At 42.3% G+C, this 19475-nt stretch overlaps 1 protein-coding gene and 1 long non-coding RNA gene across 7 annotated transcripts in view; both read left to right on the plus strand.

Moving 5' to 3' along the window:
- The window catches only part of LOC139548741 (protein turtle homolog B-like), a 73391-nt gene that overhangs the window by 19183 nt on the left and 34733 nt on the right, over nt 1–19475 (plus strand). For all 6 annotated transcript variants that reach the window (XR_011669770.1, XM_071358521.1, XM_071358520.1 and 3 more), the window contains exon 3: nt 15174–15320. Coding sequence is in view for 5 of the 6 variants with exons in the window: in XM_071358521.1 (XP_071214622.1) it covers nt 15174–15320 (147 nt within the window). In the remaining variant the exon portion in view is untranslated. The remainder of the gene's footprint in view (nt 1–15173; nt 15321–19475) is intronic.
- LOC139548742 (uncharacterized) lies at nt 2461–4446 on the plus strand. Its single transcript, XR_011669771.1, has 2 exons — nt 2461–3704; nt 3935–4446. It is a non-coding gene; the product is annotated as an uncharacterized lncRNA (long non-coding RNA).

The raw sequence follows: 19475 nt of genomic DNA on the forward strand, positions 1-19475 counted from the left end.
TCAACCCAGAGTACACCGGTAAGAGCCTTCCACCCCCCATGTTGACCAAGAGTACACCGGTAAGAGCCAAGGATCTAGTGAGCATTTGCCATATAGCCTGGTTCCAATCCTATGAAATTACAGAAAAGAACAGAACAGAGGCAGCACTAACACGCTGACGCACATTGCAGCTCAGATTAAAGTGTATTGTGGGGACAGATGCCATGTTACAGTAGAGCTGTGACAGTGTGATAATGGTTGAGACTGGGCCATGGTTCATGAGAACCTCCCCTGGGTGTTTTATGGGACTATATCCTCTCTGTGTCTACATGGAGCTGAGTGTCTGGAGTGTCTGGAGATTACCATGGCCCACTAGGCCAGAGTGGCCTGCTGCCTAACACACGCATGCACAAACACACACAAACACACACATGCACACTGTATAAGATCTGCCTGGCTGGCTATTCTCATGAATCCCCATTTCCCATTTCTCACCAAATAAATAATTCATCTGGGTGGAACAGAGATTAAATGTACTGTCATTGCCCGGTTAGACTGGCTAGTCCTGCAAGGCAGTCAATGTACTGCTATATTTCTGGGTGTTAATGTACTGTATTCCGCCTATATTTCTGTGTCTTAATGTACTATATTAATCCTATATTTCTGGATCTAAATGTATTCATGCTGGAGATAAGAGGTTTCGGATTGCCTTTTACAGTAGCAGAGCTCCTATGTGGGGGTAAGCTAGCTTCTCATGCCTCTCTGCCTCTATGTCTGTGAGCTTTAAATGGGCATACCTGAAGACTGAAGTGTATTTTGTAATTCCACTATGACCTTATCTTTTACAAGGGATTCTATCTTAGATTATGTTAAATAATGGGGTTATGGTTCACATCATATGTGTTGTATTTATGTTGAAGTGGATTGGGAGTGGCACACCTCTCTCTTGCAGGGAGGAAAATACAGACTTTTACTGTTCGACTGAATATTACCCTTCGGCAAGTGTCTTAATCAGTGCTAGACAGAAATGGAGTGCTCCTCCTCTAGTGTGTTAGCCAATTGCCCAAGGTGATATGCAAATCTAACATTTAAAATCAGCTATTTTTGCACCAACTAACGCAAAGAAACAATCAATAATGCAGACACTATGATATTTAGTTTGTGCATTTTTAGTTAAAGATTTTTGGGGACAGGCTGGTCTTACATCTCACCCAAACCTAATTCCGTCTCTCCTCCAATCAGAGCCAGGGAAAAGCCTGCAGAGGGATTATGGTCTTTAAAGAACTGAACGTTTAGCTGCATGGCTTTCTTTAGCTCTACTCTCCTCTCCTCTCTCTACAGCTATTGCAGCAGTGCAGTGGATCGAAGCCTATGTGTGATATTAATAAACCCAGAGGGCAATATTCACTGTAGGCAGCAGTAGTGTTAGATTACAGTGTGTGTGAATGCCCTGGAAGGGCTGGTCCTGATGTGTACATAGTATTGTTAATTCTGTTTACAGCACGCCTCTCACTCGGTGACAGATTGAACCTGAGGTCGATCCCTACCCTTCACGCCACCACCTACCCTACTCAGCACTTCATCACCCAGGCTAAAATAGACCTGACTTTTAAAGCCTCGCCTTTTTACTGCAAGACTGCAGTCTCCCTCTTTCCTCTACCCTCTTCCCTTTGCCTTATCGATTTCCTGCTCAACAAAAACCCGCCGTTTTCTTCGTCAGTTATGGCAGCCATCCCAGTAAAAGGCTATCTATCGCATCTATATGCAGCGCTACTGGAAGAGCAATCCAGCCCGCCCTCCACGCCAATATGTTTTCCTGACGTTCAAAATGAACAAACAAGAAACAGTACTTACAGTACATACCGTATATACATTTCAAAGTTTGGAAAAGGATCTTTGTCGCAGGGCACGGCTCTAACAGAGGAGAGAGTGTTTCAGTCAGTTCATCTGGCTCGACTGTCAGGGCTGTAGCAGAAGCCGTGTGGATGCAGTGGATTGGAAGCTGTGAGACAGATTTCAACATGCCTGGTTTACTCAACTTCTCTCATCCTCTGTGACATGACTTCCTACTTTGAGATTTCCTATTAATCTCCCGAGCCTTCAAAGAAAAGTCAGTCTTTTTCACTATTGACACTAAGTGCTTTCCTTTTCCAAGCCCTGTGCTTCATCAGGTAGCTGTGGGGAGCTTGGAACAGGGTTGCCAGGTCAAGCAAAAATTCTAGCCAAATGACCACTCAAAACCTGCCCAAAAGGCCTGAAAACTAGCCAATTATTTATTTTTCACAGCAAGATAGGAATTGCCATATCTATACAATAAACCATTTTTCCATAACGTTATCGAGACAATTAAGAACAAATATCATAGTAACTTGAGACGACCGTTACAAAATAATAATTATTAATAATAATAATAATAATAATAAATAATTACGTAATAAAGGAATTTGTATATGTGAGAAGAGAAAATATAATTTGCCCTGATTAAACTCGCCAGATCATTTTCCATCAATGGATGTCGCTTTAACTCGCTTGACTGGTATGATAAAGAAATAAGGCTACAGTAGCCTAGACAAGATGTAGGCAAGATGTAAACTGAACGATTTAGCAGTTTGCTTAGTTCAAATTAACAGACTGATTTATTCAACATGAATAGTGAGGCGATTTCGCAATAGTAAATGCTTGTTTCCTCAATTTCCTGCTGGAATAGGCTACTGAGGATGGGGTCATAATTTCAATCACTGAATTAAATATGAATAATATGTATGTGAACTGAATATGCTTGTCAACAACAGCCAGTTTTTATTTTTTACATTTGTTTTACCTGCAGCCTAATCTGACTACTGTTAAAGTCAATTGAATGCGTTCATAGTAACACAAGGCTACAACAACAACAAACTGAAGTTATAGGCTTTTTATTCAATTCGTTAGCCAGCTCCAGGTAGTCTACACAAGCGGCAAAAATGTATTTGCAATGACTCCAGTGATATCGTAATTTCAATATATTTGATCAAATGTTAGCCTACAATGGCATATACATTAATAGACTACTTGATGGCCAACAATAACACATGTATAATTCTCCACATTTAGCCTAATGTCAGTTTCATTGAGGACTTTTCCCCATAAAAAGAACCACGCGAGGGTTTCATAACTTCCATTTCAAATTTCCACCCAGGCAGCCCCCGAGACCCAGGAATTGAGCATGCACAAAGCACTTCGCTTGATACCGTTTTCTTTAAGCAGTCAACATTAGAATGCAGTTTAAACCACCTCCAAGCGGATTTATGTAATGCGCTCTAGTAATGCGAAAGTAGTTTTCCAGTGCTTAATGTTTTATGGAAAAGGGTTTGGAAATAGCTGTCTCCAAAATGACAATCTAAATAGACTACCTACATGTCACGACGTGCGCGCATGCTGTTCGCTCTCCTCTCGTTCACGTCACGAGCATGACGGGCATGATACACTAGCACAGGTTGCCGACCAGTGGTGGAAGGAAAGCGGTGAGAAGCGGAAAGTGCGGGGGACCTTTGGGCGGTGCGAAGGTGGCATGGGAGGCGGTGAAAAAGCGAAACTTTTTCCAACTTTATGCAAATCACCAGCGCGACCGCTGGGCGATGACCAACGATATCGAGTGGTTCCCATGACGAATTTGATGCTATGCGACCCAAGGCTGGAGAATTTCTTCAGCAAAAATGGCTGACAAAAATACTATGATGGAAGCAAATGTAAGTGATTATAACGTCATAACGAATCATGCAAAAAAAATCTACAGTTGACAGGAATATGTTAGTTAATGTAGAGACAAACGAGTATGCATATTTTTTATCATAAAGTTAATTCACGAAAATCGCGATTTAGCAAGCTAGCTGACTAGCTAACATTAGCCAGCTAGCTGGCTAGCTTTATGGGTGTTGTGACATGAGTATGAAATTGTAATTCTGGTTGTTTGTTTTAGGGACTCCTGAAACAACCAGCAAGACAGGCTGTCGTCTTGTGAAACCGTGGATGTAAAGAATCTAGCTAGCTAAAGCATTTAATGCAAATTGAATGTACAATTTTGTAAGCTGTCCTTGCTGATATTTGCCATGCATTGCAGATAGATGAAATGACGTAGCTAGCTATGTTCTTGCTTATTGTGCAGTGGAAGATAACAATACCTGTATGCCTATGGATGTGTAGCTAGCTATCTAGCAGATCTGTGTATGGACCCAAACGTTTTGTATACATATTAGTTCAGAACCTAGCTTTGAACCTTAGCTATCATAGCCAGTTGTATCAACTTCAAAACAGTCTGAATGACATTAATGAAGCCTATGGATTGAGTAGAATATAATATAACTTTGTGCCAAGGATGCAAGTCGTAGACAAGTTATTACCATGCATGAGATCCCCACATTGTAGCCTGTACATTTAATATATTCACTGATCATGTACTCTACCGTGGCAAATAAAGGTGCAGTTCAGGTATGAATGTCTTTGAGTTCATTTTTCAGTCATATCCAATACCAGGAGCATCAAATTCCAGTCTTTGAATGATGCTGTGTCTGCATGTATGTATTACAATTATACACTTCAACAGTGTTTACCAATCTTGATCCTGGGACATCAATGGTTACACATTGTAACTAATAGACTAGAAACAGGATTTAACTAGTTAAAGGCTGATTTGTAATTAATATACAGAAATAGAATTTAAATAAACATATACTACAAATCCTATGCATCATGCAAATACTCTAAATCTGGTTCATCTCAATATCTAATGCCCTTCATCTGCATTGATCTGATAAACACAGGATATGTGTAGTATTTCATCAAATGAAACTTCATTTCAACCAGTAGAGAATGTGAAACGCTTTATTGAAAGAAGTTCATTATCCAAGTGTTATAAATACATGCATTATAAATATTATACTTGTAATATTATAAATATTATAAACTTCTATTATAAATAGAAGTTCAATCTGTACTTCAATGCACATCTGTTGTGCATTATAAAAACAGGAAGAAAGAGGTGGCAAGAGGTGTAAAATACAAAGGGAAAGAGGTATGAACATAGGAGCAGGGAAGGCAGCATATGATTAATGAATCAGTGCTACCCAAATATTCTCTCAGTTCATCACAATTACATAATAGTGTCTCTAGTCGGCCCGGAGGTTATCTTAAGAGTGGGTGAGGTGGCGATGATGGGACTGGGGGTTGGCATCCTCTCTCTCATCAAAACATATCTGCAGATGGAGAGAAAGCGCATGTTTAAGCCTTGTTTTTATTTTTATTCAAACATTGTTAGTCATCATAATCATCAGGAGGTGACATGCAAAACTGACCTTGGATCATTAACTCTGGGACTACTGAATCTCAATGTCACGCCCTGACCTTAGAGATCCTTTTTATGTCTCTATTTTGGTTTGGTCAGGGCGTGAGTTGGGGTGGGCATTCTATGTTTTTGTTCTATGTTTTCTATTTCTATGTGTTTGGCCGGGTGTGGTTCTCAATCAGAGGCAGCTGTCTATCGTTGTCTCTGATTGAGAACCATACTTAGGTAGCCTTTTCCCACCTGTGTTTTGTGGGTAGTTGTTTTCTGTCTTTGTGTCTGTACCAGACAGGACTGTTTCGTTTAGTTTCATTCTCTTTGTTATTTTGTTTAGTGTTCTGTTTTAATAAATTAATATGAACATTTATCACGCTGCACTTTGGTCCGATGATTCCTCATCTTCAGACGACGAACGTTACAGAACTACCCACCACCAACGGACCAAGCAGCGTGGTAACGAGGAGCGGAGGGTTCAGGACTCCTGGACTTGGGAGGAGATATTGGACGGTAAGGGACCCTGGAAACAGGCTGGGGAATATCGCCGCCCGAAAAAAGAGCTGGAGGCAGCTATAGCTGAGAGGCGGCGATATGAGGCAAGGCAGCGCAGCAGGCAAAGAGAGGCAGCCCCAATTTGTTTTGGGGGGAGGCACACGGGGAGATTGGCGGAGTCAGGCGATAGACCTGAGCCAACTCCCCGTGCTTACCGGAAGCAGCGTGGTACTGGTCAGGCACCGTGTTATGCGGTGAAGCTCACGGTGTCGCCAGTGCGAGCTCATAGCCCGGAGCGCTATAGGCCAGCCCCCCGCAAGTGCCATGCGAGAGTGGGCATCCAGCCAGGGCGGATTGTGCCAGCTCAGCGTGTTTGGTCTCCGGTGCGCCGTTTCGGCCCAGGGTATCCTGCGCCGGCTCTGCGTACTGCGTCTCCGGGGCGCTGGGAGGGTGCTGTTCGTCCTATGCCTGCGCTCCGCCCGTGCCGGGCTAAAGTGGGCATTGAGCCTAATGGAGAGGTGCGAGTGGTAAGCACCAGATCTCCAGTGCTCCCCCACAGCCCGGTTCGACCTGTGCTTGCACTCTGGAGGGGCCGGGCTAAAGTGGGCATTCAGCCTGGAGGAGTGGTGCCAAGGCTGCGCACCAGAGTTCCAGTGCCTCTCCACAGCCCGGTTTATCCGGTGCCTCCTCTACGCACCAGGCCTCCTGTAAGTCTCCCCAGCCTGGTGGGCCCTGTTGCAGCCCCACGCACCAGGCTGTCTCTGTGTCTCCTCCAGTCCGGACCCTCCAGCGACGCCCTCCAGTCCGGAGCCTCCAGTCTCCCTCCTGTCCGAAGCTGCCAGAGTCTCCCTCCTGTCCGGAGCTGCCAGAGTCTCCCTCCTGTCCGGAGCTGCCAGAGTCTCCCTCCTGTCCGGAGCTGCCAGAGTCTCCCTCCTGTCCGGAGCTGCCAGTCGCCCTCCAATCCGGAGTCGGCGGCGAGGGTCCCCGCTCCAGAGGCGCCACATAAGTGGGCCAAGCTTAAGGTAGAGCGGGGTCCACGTCCCGCACCAGAGCCGCCACCACGGATAGATGCCCACCCAGACCCTCCCCTATAGGTTTAGGTTTTGCGGCCGGAGTCCGCACCTTTGGGGGGGGGGGGGTACTGTCACGCCCTGACCTTAGAGATCCTTTTTATGTCTCTATTTTAGTTTGGTCAGGGCGTGAGTTGGGGTGGGCATTCTATGTTTTTGTTCAATGTTTTCTATTTCTATGTGTTTGGCCGGGTGTGGTTCTCAATCAGAGGCAGCTGTCTATCGTTGTCTCTGATTGAGAACCATACTTAGGTAGCCTTTTCCCACCTGTGTTTTGTGGGTAGTTGTTTTCTGTCTTTGTGTCTGTACCAGACAGGACTGTTTCGTTTCGTTTCATTCTCTTTGATATTTTGTTTAGTGTTCTGTTTTTGTAAATTAACATGAACACTTACCACGCTGCGCTTTGGTCCGATGATTCCTCATCTTCAGACGACGAACGTTACACTATCTGTATTTCAATGTAAAGATCTCATCTCTTTAATAATACATCCTGTTGACCTGACCAAGTGACCTCTCACCTCTGATCATGCTGTGCCCTCTATGTAGCCAGTTTAGATGCGGGAGGGGTTCACCGACATAACTGATATAACCTAGAGAATTTAGGGAGATGAGGCGAGGGATGAAGTGAAGGAGAGATACTGTTATTGAGAAAATAAGGTAGTTAAAGAGACAGTGTTCTAACAGGAATCTGTGTGTGTGGCCTCACCTGGTGTCCACACCACACTAAGTGGCTGCATAGTACTTTATGCTGGAAAACATGAACGGGCACACCAGGACAAACAATATAGCCTAGTTATAGAAATAATGAAGTGTCTTACTATTCTCCATGGTTGGCCCTCTTGCCTATTCCTTGAAGGTGGAAGGAGCTACAGTTATACACCTGAGCCTGCTTACTGCACAACACAATCCATCAATCAGATTGATACACGAGTATGTAGGTGTGGGTTATAGGGTGTCTAATTGTCCTACATTTTATTCAATATGGGTGATTTAAAATAGCCTGTTTTGTTTTTGTACAGACATCACACCCTTACCTAAACAGCACCCTCACCTGAGAAGTAGAAATCAAAGGGCGAGAAACTGGGAATTGAATAACTGCAGTTGACATAGCTAAGTAAATGGAAGAATACTCTAATTGCAATGTAAATGGCTCTTAAAATAGCCTTTGGTTGTGGATAGTGTAGTCTATGGTGTCGCCAGTGAACAGCACCCTCTTCGAAGAAGTAGGAGGTGAAGATCTCCCGTACACAGATTGCCTCTTGCTGCGTTGTTGGACCCCATCCTTGAAACATCCTGCAGAGCAGCAGACTTCTCCTCTGGCACACGGTGGCGAGCTGCAGATCCCCTCCTGATCCTCGTGTCCATCCTCATGAAGTTATGCAGGACACAGGTAGCCTTCACACACCTGAATTCCTCCATGAGGCAGTCCCAGATGGCCTTGCAGTGCCCTACACGTTAACTGTAGGCAATCGTTTTGAAGGAATCTCCAGTTACAAGGTTTCTGTAGGAATGTAGAAGACAATGTAATTATTAGACTTTTACATCACCAGGTCATTGTGGATTACTGAAGTATAATATCCCTGATAACAAATCATGATAACATTGGATTGATAGATGCATATGCACACATATGTGCATGTGACAATAACAGGATCATATCAAGGATAGCATCACAAATGAATACATAAATAGCACTTGAAGCTTGATGATGAGTTGATCATTTGACTCAGCTGTGCAGTGCTAAGGCAAAAACAAAAATGTGGGCATATTAGAATAAACTATTAAAGACTACCAGACCCCACGGGATTCTCCAATTACATTGAATGAACTACAGGACAAAATACAAACCCTCCAACACAAAAAAGTATGTGGGGGGATGGTATCCTAAATTAAATGATCAAATATACAGACCACAAATTCCAATTGGCTATATTTAAACTTTTTAACGTCATCCTCAGTTCATCTTCCCAAATATTTGGAACCAAGGATTGATCACCCCAATCCACAAAAGTGGAGACAAATTTGACCCCAATAACTACCGGAGATATGCGTTAACAGCAACCTTGGGAAAATTCTCTGCATTATCATTAACAGCAGACTCGTACGTTTCCTCAGCGAAAAGAATGTACTGAGCAAATGTCAAATTGGCTTTTTACCAAATTACCGTACGACAGACCACCTATTCACTCTGCACACCCTAATTGACAAACAAGCCAAAACAAAGGCAGTCTTCTCATGCTTTGTTGATTCAAAAAATCTTTAGACTCAATTTGGCTTGAGGGTCTGCTATACAAATTGATGGAAAGTGGTGTTGAGGAAAAAACATACAACATTATAAAATCCATGTACACAACCAACAAGTGTGCTGTTAGAATTGTCGAAAAACACAAATTTCTTTCCACAGGGCTGGGGGGTGAGTCAGGGATGCAGTTGAAGAGGGTGGGGCTTACCCCACCCTCTTCAACATTTATATCAACGAATTGGCGAGGGCACTAGAACAGTCTGCAGCACCCGGCCTCACCCTACTAGAATCTGAAGTCAAATGTCTACTGTTTGCTGATGATCTGGTGCTTCTGTCCCCAACCAAGGAGGGCATACAGCAGCACCTAGATCTTCTGCACAGATTCTGTCAGACCTGGGCCCTAACAGTACATCTCAGTAAAACAAAAATATTGGCGTTCCAAAAAAGGTCCAGTTGCCAGGACCAAGAATACAAATTCCATCTAGACAAAAGAAGAAAAAAATATATATATGTATACGGGGTGGCAGGGTAGCTTAGTGTTTAGAGCGTTGGACTAGTAACCGAAAGGTTGCAAGTTCAAATCCCTGAGCTGACAAGGTACAAATCTGTCGTTCTGCCCCCCGAACAGGCAGTTAACCCACTGTTCCTAGGCCGTCATTGAAAATAAGATTTTTTTCTTAACTGACTAGCCTGGTTAAATAAAATAATAATAAAATAATAAAAAACACATACCTCGACCTAAACATCAGCTCCAAAATACTTTAATCAGTTATAGAACCCATTGTCACATGGAATGACGCTGGAGAGACGAAGCAGGTACGGGGAGTAAAACATTTAATAAATAACGGACATGGAACGAGACAGGAACAGCGTCAGCAAACGGGTAACAAAGACAAAAAACATTTAATGCAAGCGGGGAACAGAGCAAGGGAACTGACAAATATAGAGGAGGTAATAAACAGATGAGTGAGTCCAATATCGCTGATGCGCGTGACGAGGGAAGGCAGGTGTGCATAATAGATGATAGTGATGCAAGGCAGCCTGGCGCCCTCAAGTGCCGGGGGGGGGGGGGGAGCAGATGTGACACCCATTGCCCTTTATGGTTGTGAGGTCTGCGGTCCGCTCCCTAACCAATAATTCACAAAATGGAACAAACACCAAATTGAGACTGCATGCAGAATTCTGCAAAAAATATCCTCAGTGTACATCGTAAAACACCAAATAATGCAAGCAGAGCAGAATTAGGCCGATACCCGCTAATAATCAAAATCCAGAAAAGAGACGTTCGATTCTACAACCACTTAAAAATGTATTCGGCCATCGCTAATCCATATATTTTTTTGTACATATTCTTATTCATTCCTTTACACTTGTGTGTATAAGGTAGTTGTTGTGAAATTGTTAGATTACTTGTTAGATATTACTGCATGGTCGGAACTAGAAGCACAAGCATTTCGCTACACTCGCATTAACATCTGCTAACCATGTGTATGTGACAAATAAAATTTGATTTGGTTTGATTTAAGCCCTGTATACCTGCTTCTAACATGTGTCCTGCATCCTGATCTTGTCCATTTACACCTATAAGATCTGATCACAGTCAGACCCCAATGCGTCTTTTAATCATGTACACCTATCGAAAAATGTGGGCTAAAACACAATGTGCAGGACAAAGGATACATGTTAAAACCAGGTATAAGTAAGGGCTTAACCTTTACTTAATATCCATCCCGGATCCGGGAGCATCCTCATCAAAAAAGCTGACTAGCATAGCCTAGCCTAACGGGACAGGGATATCATATAATATAATTTTCATGAAATCACAAGTCCAATACAGAAAATGAAAGATAAACATCTTGTGAATCCAGCCATCATTTCCGATTTTTAAAATGTTTTACAGCGAAAACACAATATGTATTTCTATTAGCTAACCACAATAGCCAAAGACTCAACCGCATATTTTCACCATGTTTCTACCGCATAGGTAGCTATCATAAAACCGACCAAATAGAGATATAATTAGTCACTAACCAAGAAATAATAGCCAAACACACAACCGCATTTATTCACCGCATAGATAGCATTCGCAAAAACCAGCAAAAGATATAAAATTAATCACTAACCTTGAACAACTTCATCAGATGACAGTCTTATAACATCAGGTTATACAATACACTTATGTTTTGTTCGAAAATGTGCATATTTAGAGCTGCAAACCGTGGTTATACATTGTGAAAATGTAGCAACATTTCCCCAGAATGTCAGGAGCTATTTTGGACACTCACCTAATCTGACCAAAGAACTCATCATAAACTTTACTAAAAAATACTTGTTGTATGGCAAATGAAAGATACACTGGTTCTTAATGCAACCGCCGTGTTAGATTTTTTAAAATAACTTTACCATAACAAACAGCTTGCGTTATTGCGAGACAGCGCCCGCCAAAACGGCGGAGAATAGAAATAACATTTTCCACAGAAATACGAAATAACAACATAAATTGTTCTTACTTTTGCTGAGCTTCCATCAGAATCTTGTACAAGGAGTCCTATTTCCAGAATAAATCGTTGTTTGGTTTTAGAATGTCCTTTTCTCCTGTCGAATTCGCACCACAATGCTAGCCAATGTTGATGACGTTCCCAGTTTCTCTCGACGCAAAGAACGGAAAACTCCAAAAGTCCCAATAAACGTTGAATAATCTGATAAAACTCGGTTGAAAAAACATACTTTACGAAGTTATTATCACATGTATCAAATAAAATCAGAGCCGGAGTTATTAGCCGTGTATACCGAACGCTTATCAGAAGACAATATGGAGGTGCTTCGCGCGCCTAGGTAGAGAAAGGAAATTCCTGACCTGCCACTCCAAAAGCTCTTGTTCGACCTCAGATCAAGCTAGACACCCCATTCCACCTTCCACTGCCTGTTGACACCTAGTGAAAGGCGTATGAAGTATAGGCAGGCCCTGGAACAGAGCCTCGTTTTCAGATTTTTCACTTCCTGTATGGAAGTTTGCTGCAAAATGAGTTCTGTTTTACTCACAGATATAATTCAAACAGTTTTAGAAACTTGAGAGTGTTTTCTATCCAATAGTAATAATAATATGCATATTGTATGATCTAGAATAGAGTACGAGGCAGTTTAATTTGGGCACGATTTTTTCCAAAGTGAAAATAGGTACTAAACACTTATCCCACGGGACACCAGTACAAAAAAGTATGAAAATGTATGCACTCACTACTGTAAGTCGCTCTGGATAAGAGTATCTGCTGAATAACTAAAATGAGATATAATAGAAAATAGAATATAATATAGAATATAATAGAAAATATGAAGAAAACATTTTTACAGTGTAATCACACATTTAGTCCACCAAGTAGTTTTTTTGTTTTGTTTAAGAAAACAAAAAGTGCAGCTAGGTGCAATAAACTCACATATCAGACATGGCCCTCACTTTGTGCTGCATTTTAAAGTCTTCATGTATTTCACTTAACTTGGCAGTAATCACATCATACTGTAGGTATGACGTCCTCTCAGTCTTGCACAAGCGAAAGCAGCTGACTCCCTCTCCAAGGTGTCCTCCTCGATCCAGTGGCATGTCAGGCTGAAGAAGCATCTGTTATGGGCAGACCAGATGTCTGCTGTGCAGGGGTGGAAAATGTACTCAATTGTCATACTTGAGAAAAAGTAAAGGTACCTTCATAGAAAATGACACAAGTAAAAGTGACCCAGTAAAATACTACTTGAGTAAAAGTCTAAAAGTATTTGGTTTTAAATATACTTAAGTATAAAAAGTAAATGGAATTGTTAAAATGTAGTACTTAAGTAGTACTTTAAAGAATTTTTACTTTACACCACTGCTGCTGTGGTGCAGACTGACTTTATGCTCTGGAGTTTGGTGGAGAGAGCTTCTTTCATGGACTCAAATTCCCTTTCTATCCGATGCATCAAAGTCTTTCTACACATAACTTTTCTCCCACCACTGATTCCTTCTACTAGCTTGGGGGAATGAAGGCACCTCTACTAGTGAAAAGGGTTGCACATCCTCTATGATGAAGTCAAATACCCAGTGATTAACCTGGCTTTGTTAGGTGTGTGGTTCTTCTGGTTATAGTTTTGCTTGTTTCAATGGTGTACAAGATGTCCCTTTTTGGCCATCTGTAGATGGCTGTGCATCTCTCCACTCCTCCATGTCATCTGGTTGCCTTTTCCTGCTCAGGGTCTTCCATTGATTGTTATGCATCCTCTGAAAAAACAAAATGTAATCACTTAACTATGACAATACAGTATAAGTAAAATAACAGTGGAGTGAGAAGCTTGTTATTGTTTCAATTAAGGATTGTAGCTTTACCCAAATTTTGTCCAACCTTTTGAAACTTATGTTTCACTTTCTATAGCCTGCCCCTATCTCATAAACACAGGGCTGGGGTTGGAACATGTAACCACTCACATATGGACAAAGCTGTGAATGCAATGATGTCTATGGTGGTTTATATTTTTTGTATAGAAATACTCAAATATTTATTTGGGTTGAAAAAACTATTAAACAGCAGGAAAACTGTAGTGTGGGTTTATTGATTTGGGTAGCATGGTACTCTGAAACCATAGCTAGCTAGCTAGCTAACTAAGTTAGCAACAACCCTGACACGAAGACAACCTGTCTGTCTCTAGAGACTAGCTAGCTAAGCAAGATAACGATCCACACCTCCCAATCGTCATCCTTACATCCAAGTGTTTCTTCAGGTTCGAAGTCGAGTCTCTGGATGTCGACAGCAGCTTTACCGTGGGAAAACATAGTTTGCATTGAACTGTTACATTACTACCCCTTTCTTCTCTGAACACGCTGTTCTTTGAAAATGCCATCCAAAAAATGTACTGCATGGGGTTGGGGTAATGCGCTGCGTTGGCGCGCCATACCTTTTTCCTTTGTGACTGTGTATGTTGCTCAGACGGTAAGATCAAAGAGGTACTTTTTCAGTTAATTATATGATTGACGTTAATATGAAAGGAAAAAAAATATTCTGAAAATATCCCTTCTAAATTTGAAAGTAATCCTAGAAGTAATTATCTACTTAAAACATTTTTTTTGCTGGTATTGTAACGGTTTACAGTTATTTTTTGTAATCCATTACATGTTCGTTTTGATATTTCAACCTGCGTGTCCTGATCGCGTCTGGTGTGGATGGACAAAATCAACATGCACGCAATGGCCCGGTCTAGTCAGCATGTTAGAAATAGCCCAAAAACCTGCAACCCATGACCAATACATTTTCAACTGCAACATCGTTTTCAAGGTAGCCCAATTTGGTGGGAAAACTGCAAACATGACAACACTGGCTGGGGAGAGACAGAGAGAGGTGGGGGTGGGGTGGGGGGCAAAGAAAGAAAGAAATAAAAAAAAATATATAGAGAGAGTAAGAGATGGAGAGGAGAGGAGAACCTTAGCTGGGAAGCTTCTAGACGAGAGAGAGCAAGAGATATTGCCCTCCAGGTAATGTTATCTATTAATCCTAATACTGGAAGGCAGCTCTCTTCTGGCCAGGTTCTGTTTGTAGTTTGTTTATTGTGAGAGGTTGTGAAGTAGTAGGAATTGGGAACAGCTCAAATTCAAATCCAATAATTTTCATTTTGAGTCAAATCAAATCCCCCTGACCTTGGTCATTCGCATTAGCATTCTTTATATTGAAGCCATCTGTAATCAAACTGGATAGGTTAGGGGGTATCTAACAGCACAATCCAAGGCCACTGTCTTACCAAATGAACCTGCTCAGAGACACAGAGAAGATGCTGTTGGCAGAGCAGCTACGTATTTGCCAGCTGTGTGATGTCTGTGTCAGCGCTATGTCAGTATGCTGGTGTGTGTTGGCGGTGTGATACTGTAGTGTCATTAATTAATTGAACAGTCAGTGGAATAATGAAAGAGCTGTGTAAGCGTCATCGATGTTTAGATATGCGCATCACACTGATTCATGGTGCTCTTTGGGTACACTGGTGGCCATGTTGGGTGTACCATTTGGATCAACTAAAATTCTATGGTCCTGACTCCTGACCCTACCTGTGTTCTTCTCTCCCACCCCAGGTAGAGCCAGCCTGCACGGGAAGGCGTCTCTTCAGATCGACCCAGTGCGCTCAGAAGACCAGGGCTGGTACGAGTGTAGGGTCCTGATGTTGGAGCAGCAGTACAACACCTTCCACAATGGCAGCTGGGTGCAGCTCACAGTCAATGGTGAGTCGCTGGCTGCATCCCAAATAGCAGCCTATTCCCTATGTATTGCACAACTTTGGACCAGGGCCCATAGGGCTCTGGTCAAAAGTAGTGCACTATAAAGGGAATAGGGTGCCATTTGCTTCACTTCACTGTTACTTTACTGTCAGCACCAACATATTGGAGTGTGGTAAGTGTGGTTTGGGATTGAGACCAATATGGAGAATGGGTTTCTACAGTGTAATCTCGTCAGATGTGTGTGCTCGAGTGATTCATGACAATGTTCACCTCATAGCTTGCTAACATTCCAAGCCGCCACGGTTTTCATTGTTTTACCTCAGATAGCTTTACTATAGCTAACTACATTCTGAATATTTTGTCAGAACATTCCTTCTCTCTGACTCGACAGTCAGATACAGTAGAGGTGACAATGACTTGTCTGTCTGAGATTTCAGATTTACCGTGTGCCTGCTGATTTGTTTTATCACTTGTCCAGTCCCATGTTTGGCTTTTTACTAATTGTATGTGGTACTGTACAATCATTTGTTGGAACTCACAGTTGGAACTTTTAGAAGGTTGAATAATGTTCTAATTGTAGACATTCAGTTACATAGCATTATTTAAATATTCTCCATGTAATGTTAATGGGGCGCTAACATGGCTGTCATAAAATGTTGAAGTATCATGCAGTAACTTCAATGTCCTAACTCTCTAAATGCATGGCTCTGTTCAAGACCATCTAGAGTCGTGATGCCCACGATCTTTACTATTTTATCTTCTGAAAACCAAATCAGTTTTCTATTCGTATTTTCTGATGGGTTCTGATTGTATTCATTTTGTCAGATCTTATAATAGACAATAAAAAATACTTGTCTTGGAGAAATGTAATGGAATTTAATTGCACGTTGCCATATTTAATTCAGTTTGCAGGGCCGCGGATGCTAAATTGTAGCTGCTGCATATCTGTCCATTCCAATTATTTTGGTCTCTGCTGGTGTTATTGAGATACAATATATCTCCCATTTGGCCATCCTCCGGATGGATAGAGGTGGGTAGTTATTTCTCCATACGATGCAAGCATTTGAAAATAATGGGCTCGACCAAATGCAGTGGTTTCCTTAGTCATGTTTTAACATGAAACCGTTTTTTCCCCTCCAGATAGACACCTCACAAGGACTGAAGATATTATTAGTGTGACGGTTTTGCAGTTTATACTGTCAGATTCACACACAAAATATATTTTCGGTGTGTCAACTTATGCTCACTGTCTGTGTGAGGCTCATTCATATTCTCGTCATGAACTTTCTAATCTGTACCTGATTGTATATGCATATACACTATACTTTACATTGGATGAGGTTCAACATATGTTCACTGTAAACCTAATGGTCACTACGAAACTGAAAAGGTAACGATTAAGAAGAGGGAGACTACCAATGTGTCAGTGTGTGCAAGCTTGCATCTACACACTGTGTATTTGTGTGTGAGATCATTGCATGTGTATAAGGGTACGTTTGCGTTTGGCTGTGGCTAAATGAGTTCTCTATCTGCTGAGTTACACTCGCGGTTGCCCTGCCAGCGAGTGTCACCTGCGGAGCCTCTAGGGGGGCGGGAGGGAGTGTGTGAACATCTGTGTGTGTTTGGTTTGAATGGCTTTCTGTGCAAGCCGGGCGGGCACACTGCATCTCTATGGCCGGCCTCGTCAGTGTTCACACTCAACTCACTCACTCACTCACTCACTCACTCACTCACTCACTCACTCACTCACTCACTCACTCACTCACTCACTCACTCACTCACTCACTCACTCACTCACTCGCCTATGCTCTCCACCTCTCCTACTCCCAGTCCTTTACACTATCAATGAGTTGTCTGGATAATATGTTTGATGTGTCTTTATCCTGTGTGTTGGAACCAGTTTTTGGTGTCTGAGTTCATATAAAACAAGTCTAAAACATTTTGTTTGTCCATACTTTGTTTACAGCAGTGTAATAGCAAAGGTGCAGGGCATAAGGGTAATGCCTTGTTTTCCCAATTGGGGACTGTTGGGGCTGAACCTGAAGCCAAGCTCTCATGTCTACTGAAAGAGCCAGAGCAAAATGGCTGCCAGTGTTTGTGCTTGTTTTGAGACATCTGTGAGTTGAATTGACATTCAGAGGCCTCATCGTGGCTGTATGTCCCCTCAAAGGGCCTCTGTTGGGAAGGCAGGTGCTCTCCTGGCCAGGCTTCATCACAGATACTAAAGGCAGCCATTTCCTGGGGCCAGTGGAATCTACATATGATACACTCCCTGCTTTGACTTCCTGTTTGCTGCCCTCTACTTCCTGCCAAAAGGAGAGAGGATTCATGCCCACTCAGTGGCAGGTGTCAGATGGCAAGAACTTGTGCCCGAAAGACAGAGAGGCCACTGTGGTGCCTCTCCTCTCCTCTTCTCACCCTCTCCTCTCTTCTTAGTTTAGTATCAGTTAACAGTATGCTAATAAATCAGCAGCTTTTGGATAGAGTGAGAGAATACGTCAGTTAGAGAAACAGTGAGTGAGAGATTGTGCATGTCAACTCACACAGCTGCAGTAACTTCAGAGACAAATAGTCTGAAGGGGATCCCTTGTTGCCTTGAGTGAAAATGGTTGTTGGGTTGCGGATGGAAAGTAGAGTACAGTAAACAGTAAAGAGCTAAATATATGCTGCAATTCAATAAAAATGCATCATGATCCTTTCGTGCTGTAAGTAGTAGTCCTCAGGGAAAAGACGCTCTCTCACCCACTCTGGCTGGCTCTGTACTGTAAATGTTCATTTTGTCTGAAATCTGCTCATAAAGGGAAATCAAAGGAAAACGGTGTAAAAACTGTGCATCCCCGAAGAGCAGTCTTCCAGGGAGCGGGAGAAAGAGATGGCGAGAATGAGCGAGAAAGGGAGGAAGGCGGAGAATCAGAGTGAGGAGGAGAGGAGAGAGAAGGAGAGATGTCGGTGAGCAGGTATGGAGCTCTAAGGAGGCCATCTGCTCGTGTGGAAAGGTCTACAGATGGGAGTGGTGTCTGAATCCAGGAATATAGGAGACGTGAAAATTAGGAAAGTAAGGCGAGATTGTGATGCTCGACTTGGCTTTTTGTAGAACATCTCCCAAGTTCCCCACTTGATGACACTTACGTACTGATGTGTTGTACCTGATGGGCGGAAAGAACTCCCCTGTCAACCATTCCGCTCACAGTAAATGCCACCTGCTTGCCACCTACTTAGTGTAAATTAATGTTAGGTCATCTAAACCACATTATAGATGTGAATCAAAGATGTAGACCTGTTAATAGAAAATAATCTACACCACAATCCACAAAATGGTTGCCGATAAAGCACACTTGTATTGTAAATCACTACAAAAACCAGAGGGGGTTGCTTACAAATGTGCAGAAAGGAATATATTCTAGTATACTTGCAGAATGATAATACCCAAAGCAGTCATTGAGAGAATGCCTAGAACAGCTGTTAAAGAGATTGAACGGGATCTTAAGCACATTCATATCATATTATACGATTCAGTAGGACGTAACATCAATGGAAATGGAGGATGTTGTGCACAATGTTCGAGGACCTGTTTTGGCGCGTGAGCGCTACTTTCAAAACTACTGGCTGAAATTGCATCACTTTAAGAAGTTCCTTAATGATAGTCACTGGTAGTCTCTATACAGGAGCATTGTGCAGTGAGGGGCCAAGATGGAGAGGCAGATGTCTAGAGATGATAATTGGTGTGTTTGTTTACTCCACACCATGTGTGTGTGCAGTTAGAAGTCAAGACAAAACTCTCATTGGCTAGCCATGAGAGAGTGTGATCCTCTCTTCAGCTAAGTTTAGTTCAAGTTTTATTGTCACATACACAAGTACAGTGAAATACTTAACTTGCGAGCTCAACCCAACAGTACAGTAATCGATGTCTAAAATAATAAAGCTAATAAAATACAAAAATATACTGTATATAATAAAGAAAATAAAGAAGCTATATAGAGGGTCAAGGCCAATACCACATTTACAATGTGCAGGGATAATGGAGTAATTTGAGGTAGATATGTACATGTAGGCGGGGATTAGTGAGAAAGTGACTGGTAGCAGGATAAATAATTGTAATAGTAAACAGTATGGCAGCAGCATAAGTGGTAGGTAGATGGGTGGGTGTGGGTGTGTGTT

Source organism: Salvelinus alpinus, chromosome 22 (genome assembly GCF_045679555.1).
Source record: "Salvelinus alpinus chromosome 22, SLU_Salpinus.1, whole genome shotgun sequence".
Lineage (NCBI taxonomy): Eukaryota > Metazoa > Chordata > Actinopteri > Salmoniformes > Salmonidae > Salvelinus > Salvelinus alpinus.